We start from the raw sequence: 20,825 nt of genomic DNA, 5'->3' as shown, positions 1-20,825 counted from the left end.
CTTCATGGTAATGGCCCTGACAACCCTTAATCGGGAGAATGTACCTCCCTCTGGTTTTCCTCCTCACCAAGCCCCGGCTCCCTCTCCCCCACCCCACGGAAAGTCCCCGCTATTTCTTTTCCACTCCCACCCACTTCAAGGTGCCGCCCCACACCCTGCCCTGAGCACCAAGGCGGTTCTCAAGGCAGGGATGGGTGAAGCCTGAGCTCTTCTGCCTGCCGGGTGGCCACTCACAGAACCCCTACCCCAGGGCCCCTGCGGCCACAGCCGCTGGCATTTCCAAAGGAGCTGCTTCCAGTACTGCGGTCCTAAAACACCGTGACATCCCCATTTGACAGCTGCAGACAGGAGCCACAGAGGGGAGGGCGGGCTCACAGCCCACGTCCTGACCCCTGGGCCACGGCTGTCAGCCCCACTGCTACACCCTTTTGACAGAAGGGGAGACTGAGGCTCTGAGTGGCAAGTGGAGGGGGAAGTGGAACCATGGGAAGCCCCGTAGGACATGGGGTCACCTGATGGAGAGGACCTGGGGGGAAAATTGGCCTGGCCCAGGGACTGTAGCCCCTCTGTCCCCAGGCTGCAGGAATCAAGGCAGCATGGGGGAGGGTAGAAACAAGGGCTCCGGTGATCAGGGACGGGGGCGGCCGAGGGGCATTCCCCGCTGTCGTCACGGTTACCTGAGCATCTATTTCTGGCCTCCAAACCACCCCAGAACTATCTGGGGCAAAAGGAAGAAAAGAGACAGCGACTTCCTCCGACCCCTTTCTCCAACGTCAACTAGACTGAGCATCTGACCCTGCGACTCCAAAAAACCAGTTTCATTTCCCTTGGCCAGTTTCCCAAAAGGAGGGGTGGGCGGGGCTCTGCCAGTTTAAGGGGAGAGAAAGGGCCACAGCAAAGACAGCTGGACGGTGGAGGAGAGGATCGCGCGGTCCTGCTGTCGCCAAGAGCTGGAGGTAGCAACATGGCCAGCAGTTGGGGCACAGAGAGATAGGACCCACGGAAATAGGGACTGAGAAGCAGTCAGGCGCCGGGTGAGGAAGAGGGAAAAGAGGCGGCAAGGTGGCTCACAAGTGGAGTCCCGGCACTTTGGGAGGCCGAGGCGGGTGGATCGCCTGAGGTCAGGAGTTTGAGACCAGCTTGGCCAAGGTGGTGAAACCCCATCTCTACGATTAGCCAGACATGGTTGTGCGTGCCTGTAACTCCAGCTACTTGGGAGGCTGAGGTGGGAGGATAGCTTGAATCCGGGAGGTGGAGATTGCAGTGAGCCGAGATCGTACCACTGCACTACAGCCTGGGCGACAGAGCAAGACTGTTTAAAAAAAAAAAGAAGGAAAAGAAAAGAAAGAGGGAAAAGAGGAGAAAGAGACAGGAGCCCGAGAGAGCAGTGGCAGAGGAGATCAGTGAGGAGGGAGGCGGAGGCGGGGACAGTCCAGGTCCAGGGGACTCTGAAGGAATGGGGTCGGGTGACACAAGTCCAGGGAGGAGTGCAGTGATGGGGGGAGGGCTGGGTGGAGCAGCTGGGCAGCCCATGGGAGACAGAGTCAGGGTCCAGGGCACCGAGGCCGCAGTCACAGTGGCCCTCACTTCTCCTCCACCCCAGACACCATCTCCCGCCGACAGTCATGGCCCCGCTGGGTGAGTAAGCAGGGGAGGGGCTCTGGGACAAGTGAGCAGAACCCTCTTCCCCCACCCGCCGCACACCCACTGACCCTGTCCTCCTCCTCTCAGTCCTACGCCTCCTCGGCCTCGTCCCCATCCTCCTCGGCCTGGCAGCCTCCCAGGACTGGAAGACCGAAGGCAGCCAGGACCCCTTCGAGAAATGCATGCACGATCCTGACTACGAGCAGCTGCTCAAGGTGGTGACCCTGGGCCTTGATCGGACCCTCAAGCCCCGGAGGGTGATTGTGGTTGGTGCTGGCGTGGCTGGGCTGGTGGCTGCCAAGGTGCTCAGCGATGCCGGACACAAGGTGGGAAGTGCTGCTTGTAGTCTACCTGGAGTCCCTCCTGCTGCAGGCTGGGGTCCCTGGGCAGAGGGACCTGGCCCCGCTCCTGCTTGAGGGGGTGGGCTGAGGGAGGGGAGGGAGAGGCTACCTTTCCCCCGGTCTAGGGGTGAGGCCCAAACCGCATACTGCCATGTGTCATCATCGAGAGGCCCTAGACTTTCCTGTCCCACTTTCCTCATCCCAGAGGGAAGTCTCACAGAAAGCCCCTCTGTCCTGGGGTGGGGTGCCTGTCGGTCCAGCTGGAAACTTTATCAAGGGGATGTGTGCCCTGAGGTCTAACCACTGACCTACTCACTGAAATCCAAGAATGAGAATGGTCCAGCCTGGGGACTTCTACATATAGGGTTTATCTCCCAGCTCCCTGAGCTGGGAAGTCCCTCTGAAGTCTACCTGGCGGCCTTCCTGCTGTACTCTGGAACTGCTCACTTGGTTCTGTTCTCCCACCTCCCATACAGAAGGGACCCTCGCCTAGTCTAGGGTCTAGGTCTGTGTCACTGTGAGGATGGAAGAAGGCAGGGGGCTGGCATGGGGCAGGGGAGCAGGGAATGGTCATGAGTGGAAGTGAAGGGCCCTCCTCACCCCATGGTTTCCCTCAGGTCACCATCCTAGAGGCAGATAACAGGATCGGGGGCCGAATCTTCACCTACCGGGACCGGAACACGGGCTGGATTGGGGAGCTGGGAGCCATGCGCATGCCCAGCTCCCACAGGTGACCTGGCAACCCACCCACACATGCTCCCCAACTCAGCCAGCCCCCTAGCTCCACGCCCATGCCAGAGCAGGCCCGAACTGCAGCTCTGACTCCTAAACCAAACCCAGCCTCCGACCCCATCCTCCATCTGACCCATGACAGTCCCACTTCAGCCCCAGCACCTGGCCTCTGGCAACACTCAGGCCACCTGGTCCCTAGCCTCACGCTGGACCCCAGCTACTCTCCCCTCCCACCTCCCAAGTCCCTCTGGGAACTTGGCCACCCCCACCGGAGCCCGGCCCTCACTCGCCAGACCCCCAACCAGCCCTGCCTGTCCCAAACGCCAGCTCCTCTGCCGTCCCCTGCAGCCCTGCAGCTCCACTACCCCCACATCCTCATGCACTCCAGCCCCAGGCCCCTCCCCACCTCAAACCCCCATCCAACCCTAACTCTGTCCCCTTCCCAATTCCAGTCCAGCCTCTATTCCTGCTCCTAACCCAATCCTAACCCCGGTGCTGCCCTAAACCTTCCAACCTTGTTCCCATTTCATTCCCATCCCCCAGCACTGATCACCCCAAATCTAGCCCCACCCCCAGCCTCACGCTGGCCCCCAGCTATTCTCCCCTCCCACTTCCCAAGTCCCACTAGGGACCAGGCCACCCCTGAAGGAGCCCAGCCCTCACCCACCCGCTCCCTGGCTCAGGATCCTCCACAGGCTCTGCCAGGGCCTGGGACTCAACCTCACCAAGTTCACCCAGTACGACGAGAACACGTGGACGGAGGTGCATGAGGTGAAGCTGCGCAACTACATGGTAGAGAAGCTGCCCGAGAAGCTGGGCTACGCCCTGCGGCCCCAGGAAAAGGGGCACTCGCCCGAAGACATCTACCAGATGGCTCTCAACCAGGTGGGCGCCGCCGCACCTCCTCCCGCCCTGACTTCTGTGTCCTCCTCCCCAGCTCGCCCTGGCTGGCTCCCTGGCCTGACTTTTCTTCTCTGTTATTCCTTGGGTCGCCTCCATGGGGTTGGGTGCCTGTTGGTGGAGACGGAAATTCGACCAAGGGCATGTGTGCCATGAGATCTAACCACTGACCTACCCACTGAAATCAGAGAGTGAGAGTGGCCAACTCCACGGGCTTCTACGCCTGTGGGTCATCTCCCAGCTCCCCCCTTTTTTTTTTTTTTTTTTTGAGATGGAGTATCACTCTATCGCTCAGGCTAAAGTATAATGGCGTGATCTCAGCTCACCGAAACCTCCGCCTCCTGGGTTCAAGTGATTCTCCAGCCTCAGCCTCTCCAGTAGTTGGAATTACAGGCATGCACCACCAGGCCCAGCTAATTTTTGTACTTTTAGTAGAGACGAGGTTTCACCATGTTGGCCAGGCTAGTCTTGAATTCCTGACCTCAGGTGATCCACCCACCTCAGTCTCCCAAAGTATTGGGATTAGAGGCGTGAGCCACCGTGCCCGGCCAACCATCCCTGATACCTTTAGGGAGGAGCTGGCAACACCCAACTGTGAGAACCCTTTACTTGTCCATCTCCCCTTCTGGCCCAGTGGGGGCCATGTCCAGGTCATTTCTATGCCTTAACACTGACAGGTTTGGGAGCCTGGGAGATGCCAGATGCATGAGTGAGCAAAGGGGCGCCGCCTTCCCTCTGAGATCCCTGGCCAGGAGGGGGAAGACAGGTGGACCAAGATGAGACCTGAAATTAGGCAGGAGCAGCAAGGCTTCTGGGAGGGGCTGTGACTTGAGCAAAGTGCTGAAGGACAGGCACACGTGTGCCACGAAAGGACAGAAGGGAGCAACAGGTGCCGGACGTGCAGCGGGGAGAGCCCTGAGGGCGGGTAGTCTCGCACCAGACACTTCACAGAACCGGAGCTGCCATAAAGGACATTGACTGGACGGGCACAGAGGCTCACTCCTAAGTGAGCTCACGCCAAAGTGGTAATCCCAGCACTCTGGGAGACTCAGGAAGGCAGATCACGAGGTCAGGAGTTTGCGACCAGCCTGGCCGGCATGGCATAACCCCATCTCTTCTAAAAATGCAAAAATTACCCAGGTATGGTGGTGGCGCGCCTGTAATCCAGATACTCGAGAGGCTGAAGTAGGAGAATCGCTTGAACCTGGGGGGTGGAGGATGCGGTGACTTGAGATTGTGCCACTGCCCTCCGGCCTGGGCAACAGAGCAAGACTACCTCTCAAAAACAAAAAAAGACATTGAGGGGCTGGCAGGAGCCTCGAACACCAGGCTAAGGGGTGAGAACTCTGTGGCTCTAGGCACTGGGGAGCCACAGGAAGGCTGTGGGCAGGGACGAACTTCTCAGCCACCATGCCCTGTCAGCCCTGACCAGGGGCACAGGGGACCAGCTTCTGCCCGTGGCCAGCAACCAATAATCACTGTGCCCTGGGAAGACACAGCATGCCTGAGACCCTCTCCCAGCCTCCATGGAGCTCACAGGCTGGCGCAGGAATAGGCAAAGTAACACCCAACCGGGACAAGCTGTGACCAGCCGGGCAGACGCAGGGGGGTGAGGTGGTGTTAACCGTTTGGGAAGATGGGAGGAGTGGTGGCATCTGAGTTGCAGAGGAGGGCAAGGCGGAGGGCACGGCGTGGACAAACGCCCAAAGGCTTGAGAGTGGTGAAAGGCTGGCCACGGGCAGAACCACAAGGAGAAGCCAGGGGTGGGCTCTAGACCCAGCCTCCACCCTGGCTGCCCCGGCAGCTCAGCACCATGTCTGCCTCTCCCACAACAGGCCCTCAAAGACCTGAAGGCACTGGGCTGCAGAAAGGCAATGAAGAAGTTTGAAAGGCACACGCTCTTGGTGAGTGGGGTCCTTGGTTCTGCTGAGACGCAAGGCAAAGAGAGTGACCGTGGGCCTTCCCCAGAGAGCCAGAAGGCGGGAACCTGGGACGCTAGTCCTGCCACTGCCTTCCTGCCTGACCCGGGGGCTCGACACGCCCTCTCTCTGGACCTCAGTTTCCCTCATCTGTCACAGAGAGGGGACCGGATCGCTAGGGTCCAAGGACGTATCATGGAATCAGGAGGCCTGGCTGGGGAAGGGTCCTCTCCGTGGTGGCGCCCGCCTGGGCCCTGACCTCGGCCCGCGCCCACCCTGCAGGAATACCTCCTCGGGGAGGGGAACCTGAGCCGGCCGGCCGTACAGCTTCTGGGAGACGTGATGTCCGAGGATGGCTTCTTCTATCTCAGCTTTGCCGAGGCCCTCCGGGCCCACAGCTGCCTTAGCGACAGGCTGCAGTGAGGGGCGGGGCCGACGGGCAGGGGCGGGGCGGGCGGGAGCCAATCGGGGCAAGTATCAGGGAGTGGGAGGAGTCTCGGGGGCTGGGGGCGGAGCTGTTGTGAAGGGCGTGACCTGATTGACAGGGGAGAGTTTAAGGGTTCCCGGATAAAGGGCCCGGCCTGGGGAGGAGAAGTGGTGGGGTTCCAGGTCACACTACTGCGGCCTCCAGGATGTCAGGAACGGGCGGGATCCAGAGAGTCGGATGAGGTGGGAGCGGGTCGGTGCCCATAGGGGCTAGCAGCCGAAGTGGGTGGGGTCAGACTGAGGGGCGGGGCCGCAGAACCCGGGGTCATGCCCCTGCCCCGCCCGCAGGTACAGCCGCATCGTGGGTGGCTGGGACCTGCTGCCACGCGCGCTGCTGAGCTCGCTGTCTGAGCCTGTGCTGTTGAACGCGCCCGTCGTGGCGATAACCCAGGGGCCGCATGATGTGCACGTGCAGATCAAGACCTTTCCCCGAGCGCGGAATCTGAAGGCGCTGAAGGCCGATGTGGTGCTGCTGACCGCGAGCGGGCCGGCGGTGCAGCGCATCACCTTCTCGCCGCCGCTTCCCCGCCACGTGCAGGAGGCGCTGCGGGGACTGCACTACGTGCCGGCCACTAAGGTGTTCTTGAGCTTCCGCAGGCCCTTCTGGCGCGAGGAGGACATCGAGGGCGGCCACTCGAACACAGACCGCCCGTCGCGCATGATTTTCTACCCGCCGCCGCGCGAGGGCGCGCTGCTGCTGGCCTCGTACACTTGGTCGGACGCGGCCGCGACATTCGCCGGCCTGAGCCAGGAAGAGGCGCTGCGCTTGGCACTGGACGACGTGGCTGCGCTGCACGGGCCGTTCGTGCGCCAGCTCTGGGACGGCACCGGCGTCGTCAAGCGCTGGGCCGAGGACCCGCACAGCCAGGGTGGCTTCGTGGTGCAGCCGCCGGCGCTCTGGCACACTGAAAAGGATTACGAGCCGTACGACTGGTCTGTGCCTTACGGCCGCATCTACTTCGCCGGCGAGCACACCGCCTACCCGCACGGCTGGGTGGAGACGGCGGTCAAGTCGGCGCTGCGAGCCGCCATCAAAATCAACAGCCGGGAGGAGCCTGCATTCGAGACGGCCAGCCCAGAGGGGCAGAGGCAGAGGCAGGGGCCCGCGCATGGGGTGGCGGGCAGCCCCTCGTCTGACCTGGCAGAGGAAGAGGGCAGCCACCCTCCAGTCCAAGGCCAGTTACCTCTCCAGCACACTACCTACACAAGGACCTGGCATTAAAGTATTTTCGGAAACAGCCGTGTGGTCCAGCCTCCCCAGTGGCTCAGTTACTTCCCCAATTTGCCTGCATTGGAACCCCTAGCCCTGCAGTTAGCAGGCGCCGCGCCTATCCTGGAGCCTTCCACAATCTGTCCCTCACTTCTTCCTGGAGAGTGGGGCTCCACAGGAGGGGGGACATGCAGAGGGAACAGGACGGACTCCCTGCACCACCGGGAAATGGCAGTCATGGAGACCATCTCCAACTGTCACGAAGCTGAAGCACAGATGGGCCCTAACGCTATTAACAGCCCGGCCGACAGTGGCTGCCTGAACAGGCGATTTTTCTCAGAAGCAGCAGCTGGAAGGGCAGACTCGGCGTGCAGCTTTGCAGGCCTTTCCACCTTGGTTATGTCTGGGAAGTGTTCCCACGCAGGTACCAGGTCGCAGCCGCAGCCCTGAGCACCCCATCTTCACTCCACTCCTCCAAAATCCCCAGTCAAGCCGGGCGACGTAGCTCACGATTGTAATCCCAGCACTTTGGGAGGTCGAGGCAGGCAAATCACTTGAGGTCAGGAGTTCAAGTGCGGCCTGGCCAACATGGTGATACCCTGCCTCTAACAAAAATATAAAAATCAGCCGGGTGTGGTGGTGCACGCCTGTAGGCCCATCTACTTGGGAGGCCGAGACAGGAGAATTGCTTGAACCCGGGAGGCAGAGGCTGCAGTGAGCCGAGATCTGCCACTGCACTCCAGCCTGAGTGAGAGCAGGACTCCATCTCATAAAACAAATCGCCAGGCGCGGTGGCTCACGCCTATAATCCCAGCACTTTGGGAGGCTGAGGCGGGTGGATCACGAGCTCAAGAGATCGAGACCATCCTGGTCAACATGGTGAAACCCCGTCTCTACTAAATATACAAAAAAATTAGCTGGGCATGGTGGCGCGTGTCTGTAGTCCCAGCTACTCAGGAGGCTGAGGGAGGAGAATTGCCTGAACCCAGGAGGCGGAGGTTGCGGTGAGCCGAGATCGCGCCATTGCACTCCAGCCTGGGTAACAAGAGCGAAACTCCGTCTTAAAAAATAAATAAATAAATAAAATCAGGCAACTCAGGGAGCCCTGCCTCCACAAACCCCAATCATCCACCCTAGGCTCTGCCGAGCCACAATCCCCACCAAGGTCGGAGCCCACGTGGCAGCTTCCCCCACTAAGATGAAGCCAACTGCACAAGAGAAGTGTCAGTTTAATGAAGCCAGTTTATCAGGAGGGCGGCGGGGGCGGCCGGGGGCGGAACCCACCCGCCCCCTCGCAGGTGTCCCTGGCCTCCGGCGCGGGCTAAAGTGCCTGTGCAGAGCGAGGCTGCCTGGCGGGGTTAGGAGTCGGCGCCGTCGTCCTCCTCCTCTGGCAGGATCTCCAGGCTGCTGTCGGGCTGCGGGGCTGTGTCTGCGGGGGGCGGCGGGGAGGGCGGGGCCCGGGTGGGCGACAGCGGCAGGGGAGACGCGGTGGGCGAGGGGCTGTGGGGCTCTGCGGGCGGCGCCAGCCCCAGGATCTCCTGCACGTTGTGGGGCAGCTCCTAGAGGCGGGGGCGAGGGCGGTGAAAAGCAGGTGATGGTGAGATAGGGGCGGGGTTCGGGCAGGGGCGCTGCGGGGCGGGCGGACACTCACCGGGCAGGCGGTCAGCTGGCGGTGCAGGGCCTCGGCGCGGGTCAGCACGTCCTCCACACTCAGCTTCATTGTCAGCTCGTTGATGTGCTGCGGGAGGGGGTGGGTCAGGCGCCAGCCAGCACTCAGCCACCTCCGCCCGAGCGCCCACTCTGTGCCTCGTGCTGAGGAACAATGAAGACACACCGGGCTGGCCCTCTGGGGGCTCGGAGGCACGCTGGGGGCTGGGAGAGTCAGGCTTCTCAGGCCTCCGGGAGCATTCTAAGCACGTACTGGGGGAGGGCAGGTCCCCACCCACCCGCCCTGTGAGGACCTGGCTGGGAGCAGGCAAGGGACCGGGAGAGAAACCCATTCGGCCCCACCCCGACGGCGCGCTCAGCTAACCAAGCTTTCAATAATCCCACATTGAGCACCTGCTCCCCCGGGGTACTGCGGCCCTGGACGCGCCCAGCTCTGGGTGGGTGGAGGGGGGCGCGGGAGGGAGCCGGCGCCTCACCTTGAGGATCTCATTGGAGCCGAAGCCGGACAGCATGAGGGTGTCCCGCTCCATGTCCAGGATGGCGCAGGCCACCAGCAGGTGCAGATTGGGGCCAGGGAGCCCTGTCCACAGTACCTGGGGATGCGGGACAGAGGGAGGGAGGGGTCATGGCCCAGCCTGGGCCTGAGGTCCCACCAGGGTCTGCCCCTCTCCGCCTGACCTCCCATCCTCTCCCACAGGTGGCAGAGCCCACCCCTTCAGGCTTCCCTCCCCAAACTGGCTGGCCCACCTCCCACAGCCGAAGGACATCCAGGAAGGGGAATTCCCGCTTGAACCAGATCAGCAGCCACCGGAAGCAGAAGCAGAGAGAACCAGAGTCCTGGGAATCTGAGGAGGACATGGAGCCCACTCAGCCTTGTCCAGCGCTGGGACTGAGAGTCTAAGAAGCCATCCTGGTTGGAGGACCCTTCCCAAGTCTAGGCAAGCGACTTATGCCGGGTTTGGGACCCTCGGAGGTGAAGCAGGAGCAGCTCTGAACCCAGACCACCTTGCCCTCCTTCGTCCCACTTTCCAGAAGAAGAAATGTGTTATTATATTTCCACATCTTCCACGGACGTGGAAGGGAGGCAGGGTGCCCAGCACACCAGAGGAACCTGACCTCAGTGCCTGCTGCCGGTGAGAACTAAGGAAACTGGCACTCCTAGATCCAAATTTTTATTAGCAAGAATTTAAGCTGAGGGCTGGGTGGGGTGGCTCACGTCCGTAACCCCAGCACTTTGGGAGGCCAAGGCGGGTGGATCACCTACATCAGGAGTTCAAGACCAGCCTGGCCAACATGGTGAAACCCCATCTCTACTAAAAATACAAAAATTAGCCAGGCACGTGTCGCTCACCTGTAATCCCAGCTACTTGGGAGGCTGAGGCAGGAGAATTGCTTGAACCTGGGAGGCAGGGGTTGCAGTGGGCCAAGATCAAGCCATTGCACTCCAGCCTGGGTGAGAGCGAGACTCCATCTCAAAAAATAAACAAAAACAAAAACTGCTGGGCGCGGTGGCTCACGCCTGTAATCCCAGCACTTTGGGTGGCCGAGGCGGGTGGATCACGAGGTCAAGAGATCGAGACCATCCTGGTCAACATGGTGAAACCCCGTCTCTACTAAAAATACAAAAAATTAGCTGGGCGTGGTGGCGCGTGCCTGTAATCCCAGCTACTCGGGAGGCTGAGGCAGGAGAATTGCTTGAACCCAGGAGGCAGAGGTTGCGGTGAGCCGAGATCGCGCCATTGCACTCCAGCCTGGGTAACAAGCGAAACTCCGTCTCAAAAAAAAAAAAAAAAAAAAGAAAAAGACTGCAAAGGACCCGCATCTCCAGCAGGTGAAGTCAGTTCTGCCACATCTTGCAGGTGGACAGAACACCATCTGTCAAGAAAAGTGATGTCTGAGAAGACTCTGAATGACACAGAGGTGGCCTCTCCTTGGGCCACAGGGAGTGAGGCTCTTCATGACTAAGTTTCCTCATCAGTAAGATGAGGCTAGAATATCTCAGTTCCCTTCCTGGGGGTCCTAAAGTGTCAGTGAGGAAATGTCCATAAATAAGAACTTATGATCGTCACGGTCTGCACTCAAAAAGAAGCACGTTACCAACAGCAGCTTGAACTTGCTTTCTTCTTTTTGAGACAGGCTCGCTCTGTTGCCCAGGCTGAAGTGCAGTGGTGCGACCTCAGCTCAAGGGATTCTCCTGCCTCAGCCTCCTGAGTAGCTGGGACTACAGGCGTGCACCAAGCCCAGCTAATTTTTATATTTTTAGTAGAGATGGGGTTTCACACCATGTTGGCCGGGCTGGTCGCAAACTCCTGACTTCAAGTGTTTGTGATCCACCCACCTTGGCCTCCCAAAGTGCTGGATTACAGGCGTGTGCCACCACACCTGGCCTGCCCCGACCCCCACTGTTTCCCAGGCTAGAGTGCAGTGGCACAGTCTCTGCTGACTGCTAACCATCACCTGTGATTCTTGTGCCTCAGCCTCACCAGTAGCTGCGATTACTGACATGTGCCACCAAAGCTGGCTAATTTTTTTTTGTATTTTTAGTAGAGACAGAGTTTTGCTATGTTGCCCAGGCTGGTCTGGAAATCCTGGTCGCAAGTGACCCACCTGAACGGCCTCCCCAAGTGCTGGGATTACATTGTGCCCAGGCCCATTTTTAAATTTTTTTTTTGTAGTTTCTCCATCTTTTTCTGTTCTCCCAATGTTGCCCAGGCTGGTCTCAAACTCCTTGGCTCAAGTGATCCTCCCGCCTCGGACTCCCAAAGCACTGGGATTACAGGTGGGAACCACCACACCCCGCCTTACTTTTTTTTTCTTCATCTGAATTTCCTGCAGTTTTTACACTGACCAAGGAATGAAGAATAAAATTTTGTTTTCCTTTTTCTGAGACAGAGTTTTGCTCTTGTTGCCCAGGCTGGAGTGCACTGGCCCCATTTTGGCTCATAGCAATCTCCGCCTCCCAGGTTCATGCTACAGCCTCCCAAATAGCTGGGAATCACAGGCATATGCCACCACGCCCCGGCTAATTTTCTATTTTTAGTAGAGTCGGGGGTTTCTCCATGTTGGTCAGGCTGGTCTCGAACTCCTGACCTCAGGTGATCTACCTGCCTCGGCCTCCCAAAGTGCTGGGATTACAGGCGTGAGCCACCGTGCCCGGGTGAAGAATAAAAAACACTAAAGGCAGGATGCAGCACCTCCAGCCTTTGGGCCCAGAGAACCAGTTTCCGATTCCTGGTTCAAGGTGAGCCACAGTCAGGTGGAGACAAGAAGTGGCAGGAATGCCCGGGTCCTTATTTCTGTAAAGTGGCCAGCAGGTGAAGCTAGAGGTAAAGGCCACACAGGATGGAGGTGAGCCTGAGGGCAGGGCGAGCCAGCGTGCCCGTGTGTCTGCATTTGGTGACATTTTGCTTCAAACAGCAATTCTGCCTCTGCGTTCTAGGTCTCGTGGGGATGTTTCTCTTTTTTGGATCAGGACTCAATGTCCAGAACACCACCTGTGGCTGCTACTGAGACTCTGTCCAGGTCTTCGGCCCCAGTGGCTCCTGCCCACCCGCCCGAGAGACGTACCCAGGAAGTCACAGAGCGGTGGGTCCAGCACCCTCAGGAGCAGCAGCAGGCACCCGAGCTGCCGTTTCATGGTCTCCTGGCTCTCTTCAAAGTTCCCTTGCTGTGGGATGGAAGCGGGGAAGGAGGGCAGGCTCTGTGAGGTGCCAGGCCCCCTGATCGCTCCATGGGCCCGAGTCCCAGCCCTACCCAAGCCTCACCACGAGCTCCATGAAGCCACAGAAACACCAGAAGGCATCCACCTCATTCTGAATGACGTAGAGGATCGGGGAGAGCAGGTCACTCATGCCCTGGACGTAGCCTGGGGAGACAAGCGGTCAGGCTACAGCGAGGCCCGCAGTGCTCCCCCGGCCCCGCCCTGCCCCGCCCAGCCCCCCGGCCCCGCCCAGCCCCCCGGCCCCGCCCGGCCCCCCCCCCGGCCCCACCCTGCCCCGCCCGGCCCCGCCCATCCCCGCCCGCCTCTGGCCTGGCGCCCACCGAGGTCAAAGTGGTACATGCAGTAGGTGAGGAGGATATCGTTCAGCAGGCCCAGCCCCGGGTTCTCGGGACCCTCGTAGAACTTGTTGTTCCTGTCAGTGCGGCTCACGTCTCTCTCTGCGGGGACCGGGCACAGGATGCAAAGGTTAGAAGAGTAGAGAGGCCCATCCCTGCTGGCCACCAGGGCCAGCCCCCAGCGCAACACTCGCTCCAGGGGGAGAAGCGGAGCTGGTTCTAGAAACTCTCACTGATGCTCCTGCCTCCCGCTTACCAGCTGGCTATATCCTCTCACAGTGGGGGACACTGAAGCCCAGGGAGGCAAAGTCACTTGCCAAGATCATGAGGCATCATTGACAGAGCTGAGACTGGGCCCAAGGCAGCCAGCTCCTCCTCTTCCCCGTCCCTTCACGAGCCTTGCTCCCTGGGACCACTCCCCCATGGTCCTCGCTGCTTCCCTCCCAGATGCCCTCTCCCTGGTCTTGGGAGGCAGGGGGCTCCCTGTATCTGCCCCTCGAACCGGTGCCCGAGGCCCTCCTGCTGTTCCCTGCTCCCATCCACCCTGAGCGCCACCCCTGACACCGACCGATGAGGCTGCGATATCCATGCAGGAGTGAGTTTCTCCGCTCCTGCTCGGGGCTCACAGATTTCCACTGCAGCTTCATGCGGAAATACTCATCTCTGAGGGGTGGAGGGAAGCAAGATGTGAGACCACCACTCTGCAGCACTGGGAGACCTCCCGGCCTGGCACCACCTCCCTGATCAGCCCTGCAGAGCCCCTCCCTGACTACACAGACCCAAGCAGGTCACCTCGTCATTCTTGCCACCATCCCTTATGCTTCACCTTCCTACCACACCTCTCACTACACAGAAATCCTTGTGGGCTTTTGGTGAAAATCTGTCACACACACACACCCCTCCCCACTGCTGGATAGGGTACCAGGGACAGGGAACTGTCCAGCACTGCTGCATCCTCAGAGCCTGGCAAGTACATTACCTACACCAGGAATGAGGAAAGACAGGCCCTCCTTAGGTTATAAAACATGCTGGAAAACTGTGATCATTAAAACAGTATGGCACAGGAATGAAAACTGCAATGGAGACAGAACAGCAGCGAGGACGGGTCTGGCTTGTTCATTGCCATATTCCACAGGCTCAGGATGGTGCCCAGATACAGTGGGCCCAAAACCAGCATCCACAGAACTTGCCCACTGGTGCCTAGCAGGGCAGGGCCTCCTGAGGACTCACGTTTTCTTGCGTACATGGGCCTTGTGCTCCTCGGCTGTGCCCTCCCAGCTTAGGTACCCCAGGAGAAACTTCCACGCCTCGCGCCGCAAGCCGGGGCTCAGACCCTGGAGATGCGAGGGGACAGACAGCTCAGTGGGCCCTTGTTCCGGCCCTGGCCCATCCTCCCACCTGCCCTGGCACTCACCCCCGAGAAGATCCGATTCTTCAGCTCTGGGACCTGCTGCAGGCGGCCCTCGGGGCCCACATGGCGCGTCCACTCCTCCTCTGTGACTGGAGGGCCCCGCTCCACGGTTGGCCGAGGCCCCAGCTCCACCTATGGGTAGAGGGCAAATGAGCCTGGGGTTCAGTGGGGCAGCTTCAGTCCACCAGCACAGAGCACTTCTTTCTTTTTTTTTATTTTTGAGATGGAGTCTGGCTCAGTCGCCCAGGCTGGAGTGCAGTGGCACAATCTCCGCTGGCTTCAGGCTCCACCTCCTGGGTTTAAGCCATTCTCTTGCCTCAGCCTCCCAAGTAGCTGGGCGCATGGTGGCATGTGCCACCACACCTGGCTAATTTTTGTATTTTTAGTAGAGACGGGGTTTCACCAAGTTGGCCAGGGTGGTCTTGATCTCCTGACCTCATGATCCACCTGCCTCAGGCTCCCAAAGTGCTGGGATTACAGGCATGAGCCACTGCACCCGGCCTCAGAGCACTTCTTAGGTTTTGGATGACTAACATTCAGGGGCAGGCAGCAGCCTTTCCTGGGGCTGAGCAGCCAAGTCACCCCCCAGTTAGGAGGGTTGCCCCAATAATAAGAGCAAGCAGGTGCTCACTGTGCATGGCAGAGCTGTCCTTATGCACCCTGAGGCGGTCCCATTACCATCCCCGGTTTACCAGGGAGGAAACTGAGACCCAGCGAAGAACTCACGCATCCAGGAGACACGGCCAGAGCCGACAGGGAGGGCCCACTCACTACTCACACAGGAAATGACCTCGAACCCAGGCTCAGGCTCATCATCCGGCGGCGGGGGAAGGTCGGAGGAGGCGCCCTCGGGCTGCGGCTGCAGAGCGCCCCGGAAGAAGTTGGTCACTCGGGAGAAGCTGCTAAAGGTGGTGGAGTAGGGATCCTGGAGGAAGCGCTGGGGACGAGGCCAAAGGAAGATCACGGCCCACCCCTTCTCGTCCGTCCCTGCCCACACCCGCCGGGCCTGATGCCGGGACACTCACAGACACCACATTGGAGCTGTCCTGGTCAAAGAGCTGCAGGTGGTGGAAGGAGTTGGACAGGGCAGAGGAGTCGTGGGGGAAGACAAGGTAGAGGCGGGAGTCCTGCGGGGAGCTGGGAGGTGGGAGGTGACGCACAGGTGACGCACAGGTAGGGGCCCAGTGTCCCAGGCTGGCTGTGCTCGCCCAACATCCGTTCCAGCCGCAGCATCCCAATCGCCCCTGGAGAATCCCTCATTTCTGGGGATGCTGTTACAGCGGGGCCAGAGCTAGATCCCAGGGGTGGGCACAGGACTCAGGCCTGGCCAGTGAGTGCATTTCACCTTCTGGGCCAGGGTGACTGACTCAGGGACGAACCAATGAGAGGCAGCTCTGGGATCTTCTTGGAATGTGGGGAAAGAGGTGCTTTCTATCCAGTGGGGTTGTTAGGCCAGGGATGCTGGGGGCCCAGAGAATGACAAACTCAGAGGGAAAAAGGGTAACTGTTTCCAACATTTTAGGACCTGGGTCCTGTCTGAAATCAACACTCCGCTTCGATTTCTCAGTTACATGTACTGGTCAACTCTCTGCTTTCCTTTAAATCAGTGCGAGTTGTGTTTCTTTCACAGCTGCAAGGGATCACGCAGCAGCCAGGGAGGGCTGGGCCCAGTTAAAGGCCCAGCACTGGGAAAGAGCTCACCTGGCCAACAGCAGGTAGCGGCTGAGGACACGGAGCAGGGCACGGGTGCCCCCGCGGTGGAAGTGCAGAGCAGGCAGGGAGCCTCCGGCCTGGGTCACCAGAACCAGGTAGGCCCAGCTGAGGCCCGGCTTGGAGCGGCGGATGGACTTGAGCTCCCCTAGACTCACTGAGAAGGCCCAGGAGCCCGGGGGGGAGCTGGGCTCTGCACCTAGGGAGACGGCGCTGTGCTGGGGGAGGCGGCCTTCCAACCTCACCCCAGGACGCCCCTTCGGCACAGGTACCCTGAGGCCCCGCCACCAGCCACCCCCTAGTCTCTGGCCTCACATTCCTCGGAAGCACAAAAGAGTAAGATGGGAAGGGAGCCCAGTGCACATATGCCTGTTCCAGAACCTTCCTAGGCACCCCCTGACCTGCAGGGCAAGGACCTATTCCCCAACCTGGCACTTGAGGCCCCTCAAGTCCGTCCCTTTTCCCCGCCTATCTTACCTCCAACCCGTTTTCACTCCAAATTCCACACTTGAGCTACAACAAAGGCCAGCGTCTCCCTAAACACACCAGGGCCGCCTGCCTCTGACTTGCACAAGCTACTCTCTCTGCCAGAAGAGAAACTCTCAAGTGTCCCTCAGTGCCAAGCTCTGGCATCACCTCTTCCTGGAAGGGGTCTCCATTCCCCAGAGGGGCCATGTGCCTTCTCTAGATGTCCCGTGAACCCTGCATAACCCCAGGATGGTGCAAATCACCCTGCCCCCACAGCCTCAAACCTCAGAGGCAAACCTCGTGTGGGGGCACCCACAGCCAATCTGGAAGCCCAGCAGGATGAGCAAGGCTGCAACATTAGAGACACTGGTTATGCTACCCTGGGCTGGGACGGTCCTGTACCCCCATTCACGTCCATGATCCTGGGACTGGAAGGTGGTGACTGGTGGCCTTCTCAACTGTGGGCAGCAAAGCCCTTGGGGCCATGACCACTGAGAACAAGATGTGTCCTATCTGGCCCACACATGCCTACAGAGGACCACCTCCTCAGCCTACCTCTCGTGGGCTCTGAGTGTCGGGGCTGTGGCCGCACAGTGCTGATGACAGCCCAGTCGGGTTCATAGCCGGGATCAAAGGTGGGTTCCTCCTCAGAAGTGCAGGAATCACCCCCACTGGAGTCCTTCGGGGAAGAAAGGAGCAGACAGTAAGGTGCTGTGGATTCAGTTTCCAGATCTGAGCCTTGAGGCTACCCTGGAAGAGAGCCCCAGTGACCAAAGAGGGAAACTGAGACACAAAGAAGGTACAGCACTTGCTCAGGGTCACCCAATGCAGCCAGAGAGAGCCAGGACTTGACCCCATGTCTCCTGGTCAAGTCTGGCTCTGCAGTCAGACTGTAGAGTGTTTAACGTACATTGTTGGTACTCGTTAGGACAATACAAAACAAAACCACGGTCAGATACCACTTTCCACCCTTTGAGATAGTGAGACTCTTAAAAAAAACTACACTTCCCAGGTTGCCTTGCAGCTAGAATCCAAAACACAAGACAAATTCCACCAACCACAGGCAGGCACACCTGAAAAGCAGAAATGACTTAAGGCAATTTCCAGGTGCCTAAGCTGTGTTTGGCTGTGGAGCAAGGAGGTAAAGACTCATCTTCAGCTGGGCGCGGTGGCTCACGCCTATAATCCCAGCACTTTGGGAGGCCCAGGCGGGTGGATCACGAGGTCAAGAGATCGAGACCATCCTAGTCAACATGGTGAAACCCCGTCTCTACTACAAATACAAATATTAGCTGGGCATGGTGGTGCCTGCCTGTAGTCCCAGCTACTCGGGACGCTGAAGCAGGAGAATTGCTTGAACCCAGAAGGCGGAGGTTGCGGTGAGCCGAGATTGTGTCATTGCACTCCAGCCTGGGTAACAACAGCGAAACTCCGTCTCAAAAAAAAAAAAAAAGACTCATCTTCATCTTCATCCTCCTGCCCTGGGGCAGCATGGGTGGCCAGGTGGCCAGCTCAGTCTTCCAGTGTCTGGTCACTAGTGCTTTGGTGCTGAGTTGATTTCCTGACCCTGGGTGGAACTTAACAGTTCCAATGGAGGTCTCATTCCCCACAAAAAAAAAAAAACGCTCTACAGGCTGGGTGCGGTGGCTCATGCCTGTAATCCCAGCACTGTGGGAGGCCAAGGCGGGCAGATCACGAGGTCAAGAGATCGAGACCATCTTGGCCAACATCGTGAAACCCTGTCTCTACAACACAAAAATTAGCTGGGTGTGGTGGCAGGCGCCTGTAGTCCCAGCTACTTGGGAAGCTGAGGGAGGAGAATCGCTTGAACCCTGGAGGCAGAGGTTGCAGTGAGCCAAGATTGTGCCACTGTACTCCAGCCTGGCAATAGAGCGAGACTCCATCTCTTTAAAAAAAAAAAAAAAAAAAGAGGCATCCAACTTCTCCGTGTGCCTTGAGGGCTCTTCTGCTGTCCCTGAAATACTGTCTTGTCCTTTCATATACTTTGAGTCCCAGCTCAAAGGTCTGCTTTCCCAGGAAGCGATCTGGGATCAGAATGACTGGATTCAAACCCATGTTCCAACACCTCCTAGCCTTTTCGACCTCATCTGTCAGTTTCTCAAAGAGAGTAAGCGTGAGGGCTTAGGTGGGTCTGGATCTGACTCATCTCTGGATCCCAGAGTTTCCCAGGACAGGGTCCAGCCATGGGAAGTCCCAGGACATATAAAGAAGGGGAAGACAAGAGCAGTGGTGAAGTGGGTGGGTGGGCTGTCAGGCCCTGTCCTCTGGCACCAGAGGAAACGCCACTCCCCTTCAAGCAACTCGAATCCATAGGTTGAGCTGTCATCTTGCACCCTGGCAGGGATTTCCCAAGAAGCAAAGGGAGAGAGGGGTCAGCTGTCCCCAACACCATGCACCTCAAGGTCCTTGCTCTTTTTCTTGGAACGGGCATCCTCTGCCCATTTCACAGAAAGGAGGAAGCTGAGAAGCAAAGAGTACCCGAGCCCACTAGGGTCACACATGCCCCACAAGTAGGTCTGGGATTATACTCAGGTCCCCCAAATCACTTCCAACAGCACAGACCTAGAAAAAAGCCAGTGGAGCCAGCGCAGTGGCGCGAGCCTGAGTCCCATCTACTCGGAAGGCTGAGTTGGGGGATCACTTGAGCCCTGGAGTTCTGGGCTATAGTGCGCTATGCCGATCGAGTGTCCGAACTAAGGCTGGCATCAATATGGTGATCTCCCAGGAGCGGGGGACCACCAGGTTGCCTAAGGAGGGGTGTACCGGCCCCGGTCACAAACGGACAAGGTCAAAACTCCAGTGCTGATCAGTAGTGCGACCGCGCCTGTGAATAGCCACTGCACTCTAGCCTGGGCAACATAGCGACACCCTGTCTCTTAAAAAAAAGAAAAAAGTGGGCCGGGCGCTGTGGCTCACGCCTTTGTAATCTCAGCACGTTGGGAGGCCGAGGCGGGTGGATCACCTGAGGTCAGGAGTTCAAGACCAGCCTGGCCAACATGGTGAAACCCCCGTCTTCATTAAAAAAAAAAAAAAAGCGAGTGGAGAAGGGCAAAGGGGGTGGAGCCTACCTTCTTGGAGAAGATGATTTGGGTAGAATCTCCAGCCTCCTCTACAGGAGCCCAGTGCAGGAGGACGTCATTGTCCTAGGGGAATGAGGGAGGAGCGGTTAGAGGCGTTCCCTAAACCACATTCCCAAAACTTTCCGTAGCAAATTTCCTAACTTTCCCGGTTTCTACCCTCTTCCTTTCAAAGCCCCGCCCCTCATTCCAGTTCCCACCCCCAGCCTTCTTCAGGTCCCTCTGCTGAGCGCCAGACCAAACTTCTCCAGTTGCCGCCTGCATCCCAGAGCGCCTGCATCCCGCTCGGAGCGGGCACAAGCCCTGCTCCCTCCCAGCGCACCTTTTCCACGACACGGATGACACCAGCGATGAGGGAGTCTCGATCCTGATACTTCTTAGCGCTGGTGTGCAGGTACACTCCGCCCTTCTCAAATACCACCTGGGTTGGGGGGAACCAGCGAGATTTGGGGCCCAAGCGAGGGCGACACGCGAGGGGACCGGCCCAGGGGAGCCAATAAGGACGGGGGCCGGGAGGAGCCACCCTCAGGGGGCGGGGCCAGGAGAGCCATTGCCCCGGGACCAGGGCGGGGAGAGTGGTCCAGCCAGCGTTCGGAGGCGGGCGTGCGTTCCGCAGGGGGCGGGGCCCAAGGAGTCGCCTGAGCCGGGGGCGGGGCCATGAGAGGTTCTCCCATGGGGTAGTGGACGGGAGGGTGACGGCGCGTTTATGAGAGATCGGTGTTTGCCAAGGCCGTGCCGGACTCTCAGGAGCACGCGCAAAGGCTGAGGGCGGAGCTGACCATTAGACGGGGCGTTTCGCATAGACTTAAGCGAGGGAAAGCGCCCTCAGTGCTTACCCTGTAGCCGGCTCCTTCCATAGCCGCCGCCGAAGGCCCCACTGCCCCGCCTCCTCCTTTTCCGAGTCAGCGTGTTGTCACTTCCGGAGAAAACAGTTCCCCTCCAGGCCGGACAGTGGTAGCGCCCCGACCCGTTCTAGAGCCGGACTGGGTGAAACCATCTTTCAGAAGGGGGTTATTCCACTGGAACCTCAAGGGCGAATCGGAGTCACGTGGCGCAGACGCCGAAGGTGGAGCTGGCCGCGGAGTGTGCGCAGGCGCAGTGTTCTCCCTCTCGCCACGAAGTAAACAAGTGGGAGGGTCTGAGAGCTGCACCACCTGGGCAAGCACGCCTCCAAACGCTTAC

The 20,825-nt window shown here is 59.2% G+C and overlaps 2 protein-coding genes across 8 annotated transcripts in view; one reads left to right on the top strand and one right to left on the bottom strand.

Moving 5' to 3' along the window:
• IL4I1 (interleukin 4 induced 1) overlaps positions 1-7,260 on the top strand; it is a 38,299-nt gene extending 31,039 nt beyond the window's left edge. For 3 of the 6 annotated variants that reach the window (XM_054250377.2, XM_035283531.3, XM_078359470.1), the window contains exons 4-9: positions 1,732-1,970; positions 2,603-2,715; positions 3,401-3,602; positions 5,453-5,521; positions 5,819-5,955; positions 6,311-7,260. In XM_054250377.2, the coding sequence (XP_054106352.1) occupies positions 1,732-1,970; positions 2,603-2,715; positions 3,401-3,602; positions 5,453-5,521; positions 5,819-5,955; positions 6,311-7,244 (1,694 nt within the window). In that variant the 3' untranslated portion in view covers positions 7,245-7,260. Of the gene's footprint in view, positions 1-902; positions 1,035-1,603; positions 1,639-1,731; positions 1,971-2,602; positions 2,716-3,400; positions 3,603-5,452; positions 5,522-5,818; positions 5,956-6,310 lie in introns of those variants that run through there. The other 3 variants (XM_035283532.3, XM_035283533.3, XM_035283529.3) reach the window with 3 other exon arrangements.
• Positions 7,261-8,441: 1,181 nt separating this feature from the next.
• Positions 8,442-20,536, bottom strand: TBC1D17 (TBC1 domain family member 17). Of its 2 annotated transcripts, none has more exons than XR_013530845.1 (17): positions 20,480-20,536; positions 19,966-20,064; positions 19,635-19,709; positions 17,101-17,224; positions 16,069-16,276; positions 15,393-15,504; positions 15,146-15,304; positions 14,371-14,499; positions 14,187-14,290; positions 13,525-13,619; positions 12,942-13,058; positions 12,665-12,765; positions 12,468-12,567; positions 9,648-9,745; positions 9,377-9,493; positions 8,884-9,044; positions 8,442-8,791 (listed from the first exon to the last, which is right to left on the bottom strand). XR_013530845.1 is itself a non-coding variant. In XM_002762387.5 (17 exons), the coding sequence occupies exons 1-17, from the start codon at positions 20,498-20,500 to the stop codon at positions 8,591-8,593; spliced, it is 1,947 nt and encodes a 648-aa protein (XP_002762433.4). In that variant the 5' UTR covers positions 20,501-20,536; the 3' UTR covers positions 8,442-8,590. The 2 variants fall into 2 exon arrangements, 1 of the variants encoding a protein (XP_002762433.4); XM_002762387.5 differs by having other exon boundaries at positions 8,884-8,970.
• Between the last annotated feature and the right edge of the window lie 289 nt (positions 20,537-20,825).

This window comes from Callithrix jacchus, chromosome 22, assembly GCF_049354715.1.
Source record: "Callithrix jacchus isolate 240 chromosome 22, calJac240_pri, whole genome shotgun sequence".
In the NCBI taxonomy this organism is placed as follows: Eukaryota; Metazoa; Chordata; class Mammalia; order Primates; family Cebidae; genus Callithrix; species Callithrix jacchus.
The sequence above is the reverse complement of the archived record's forward strand: the minus strand, read 5'-3'. Positions and strand labels throughout refer to the sequence as shown.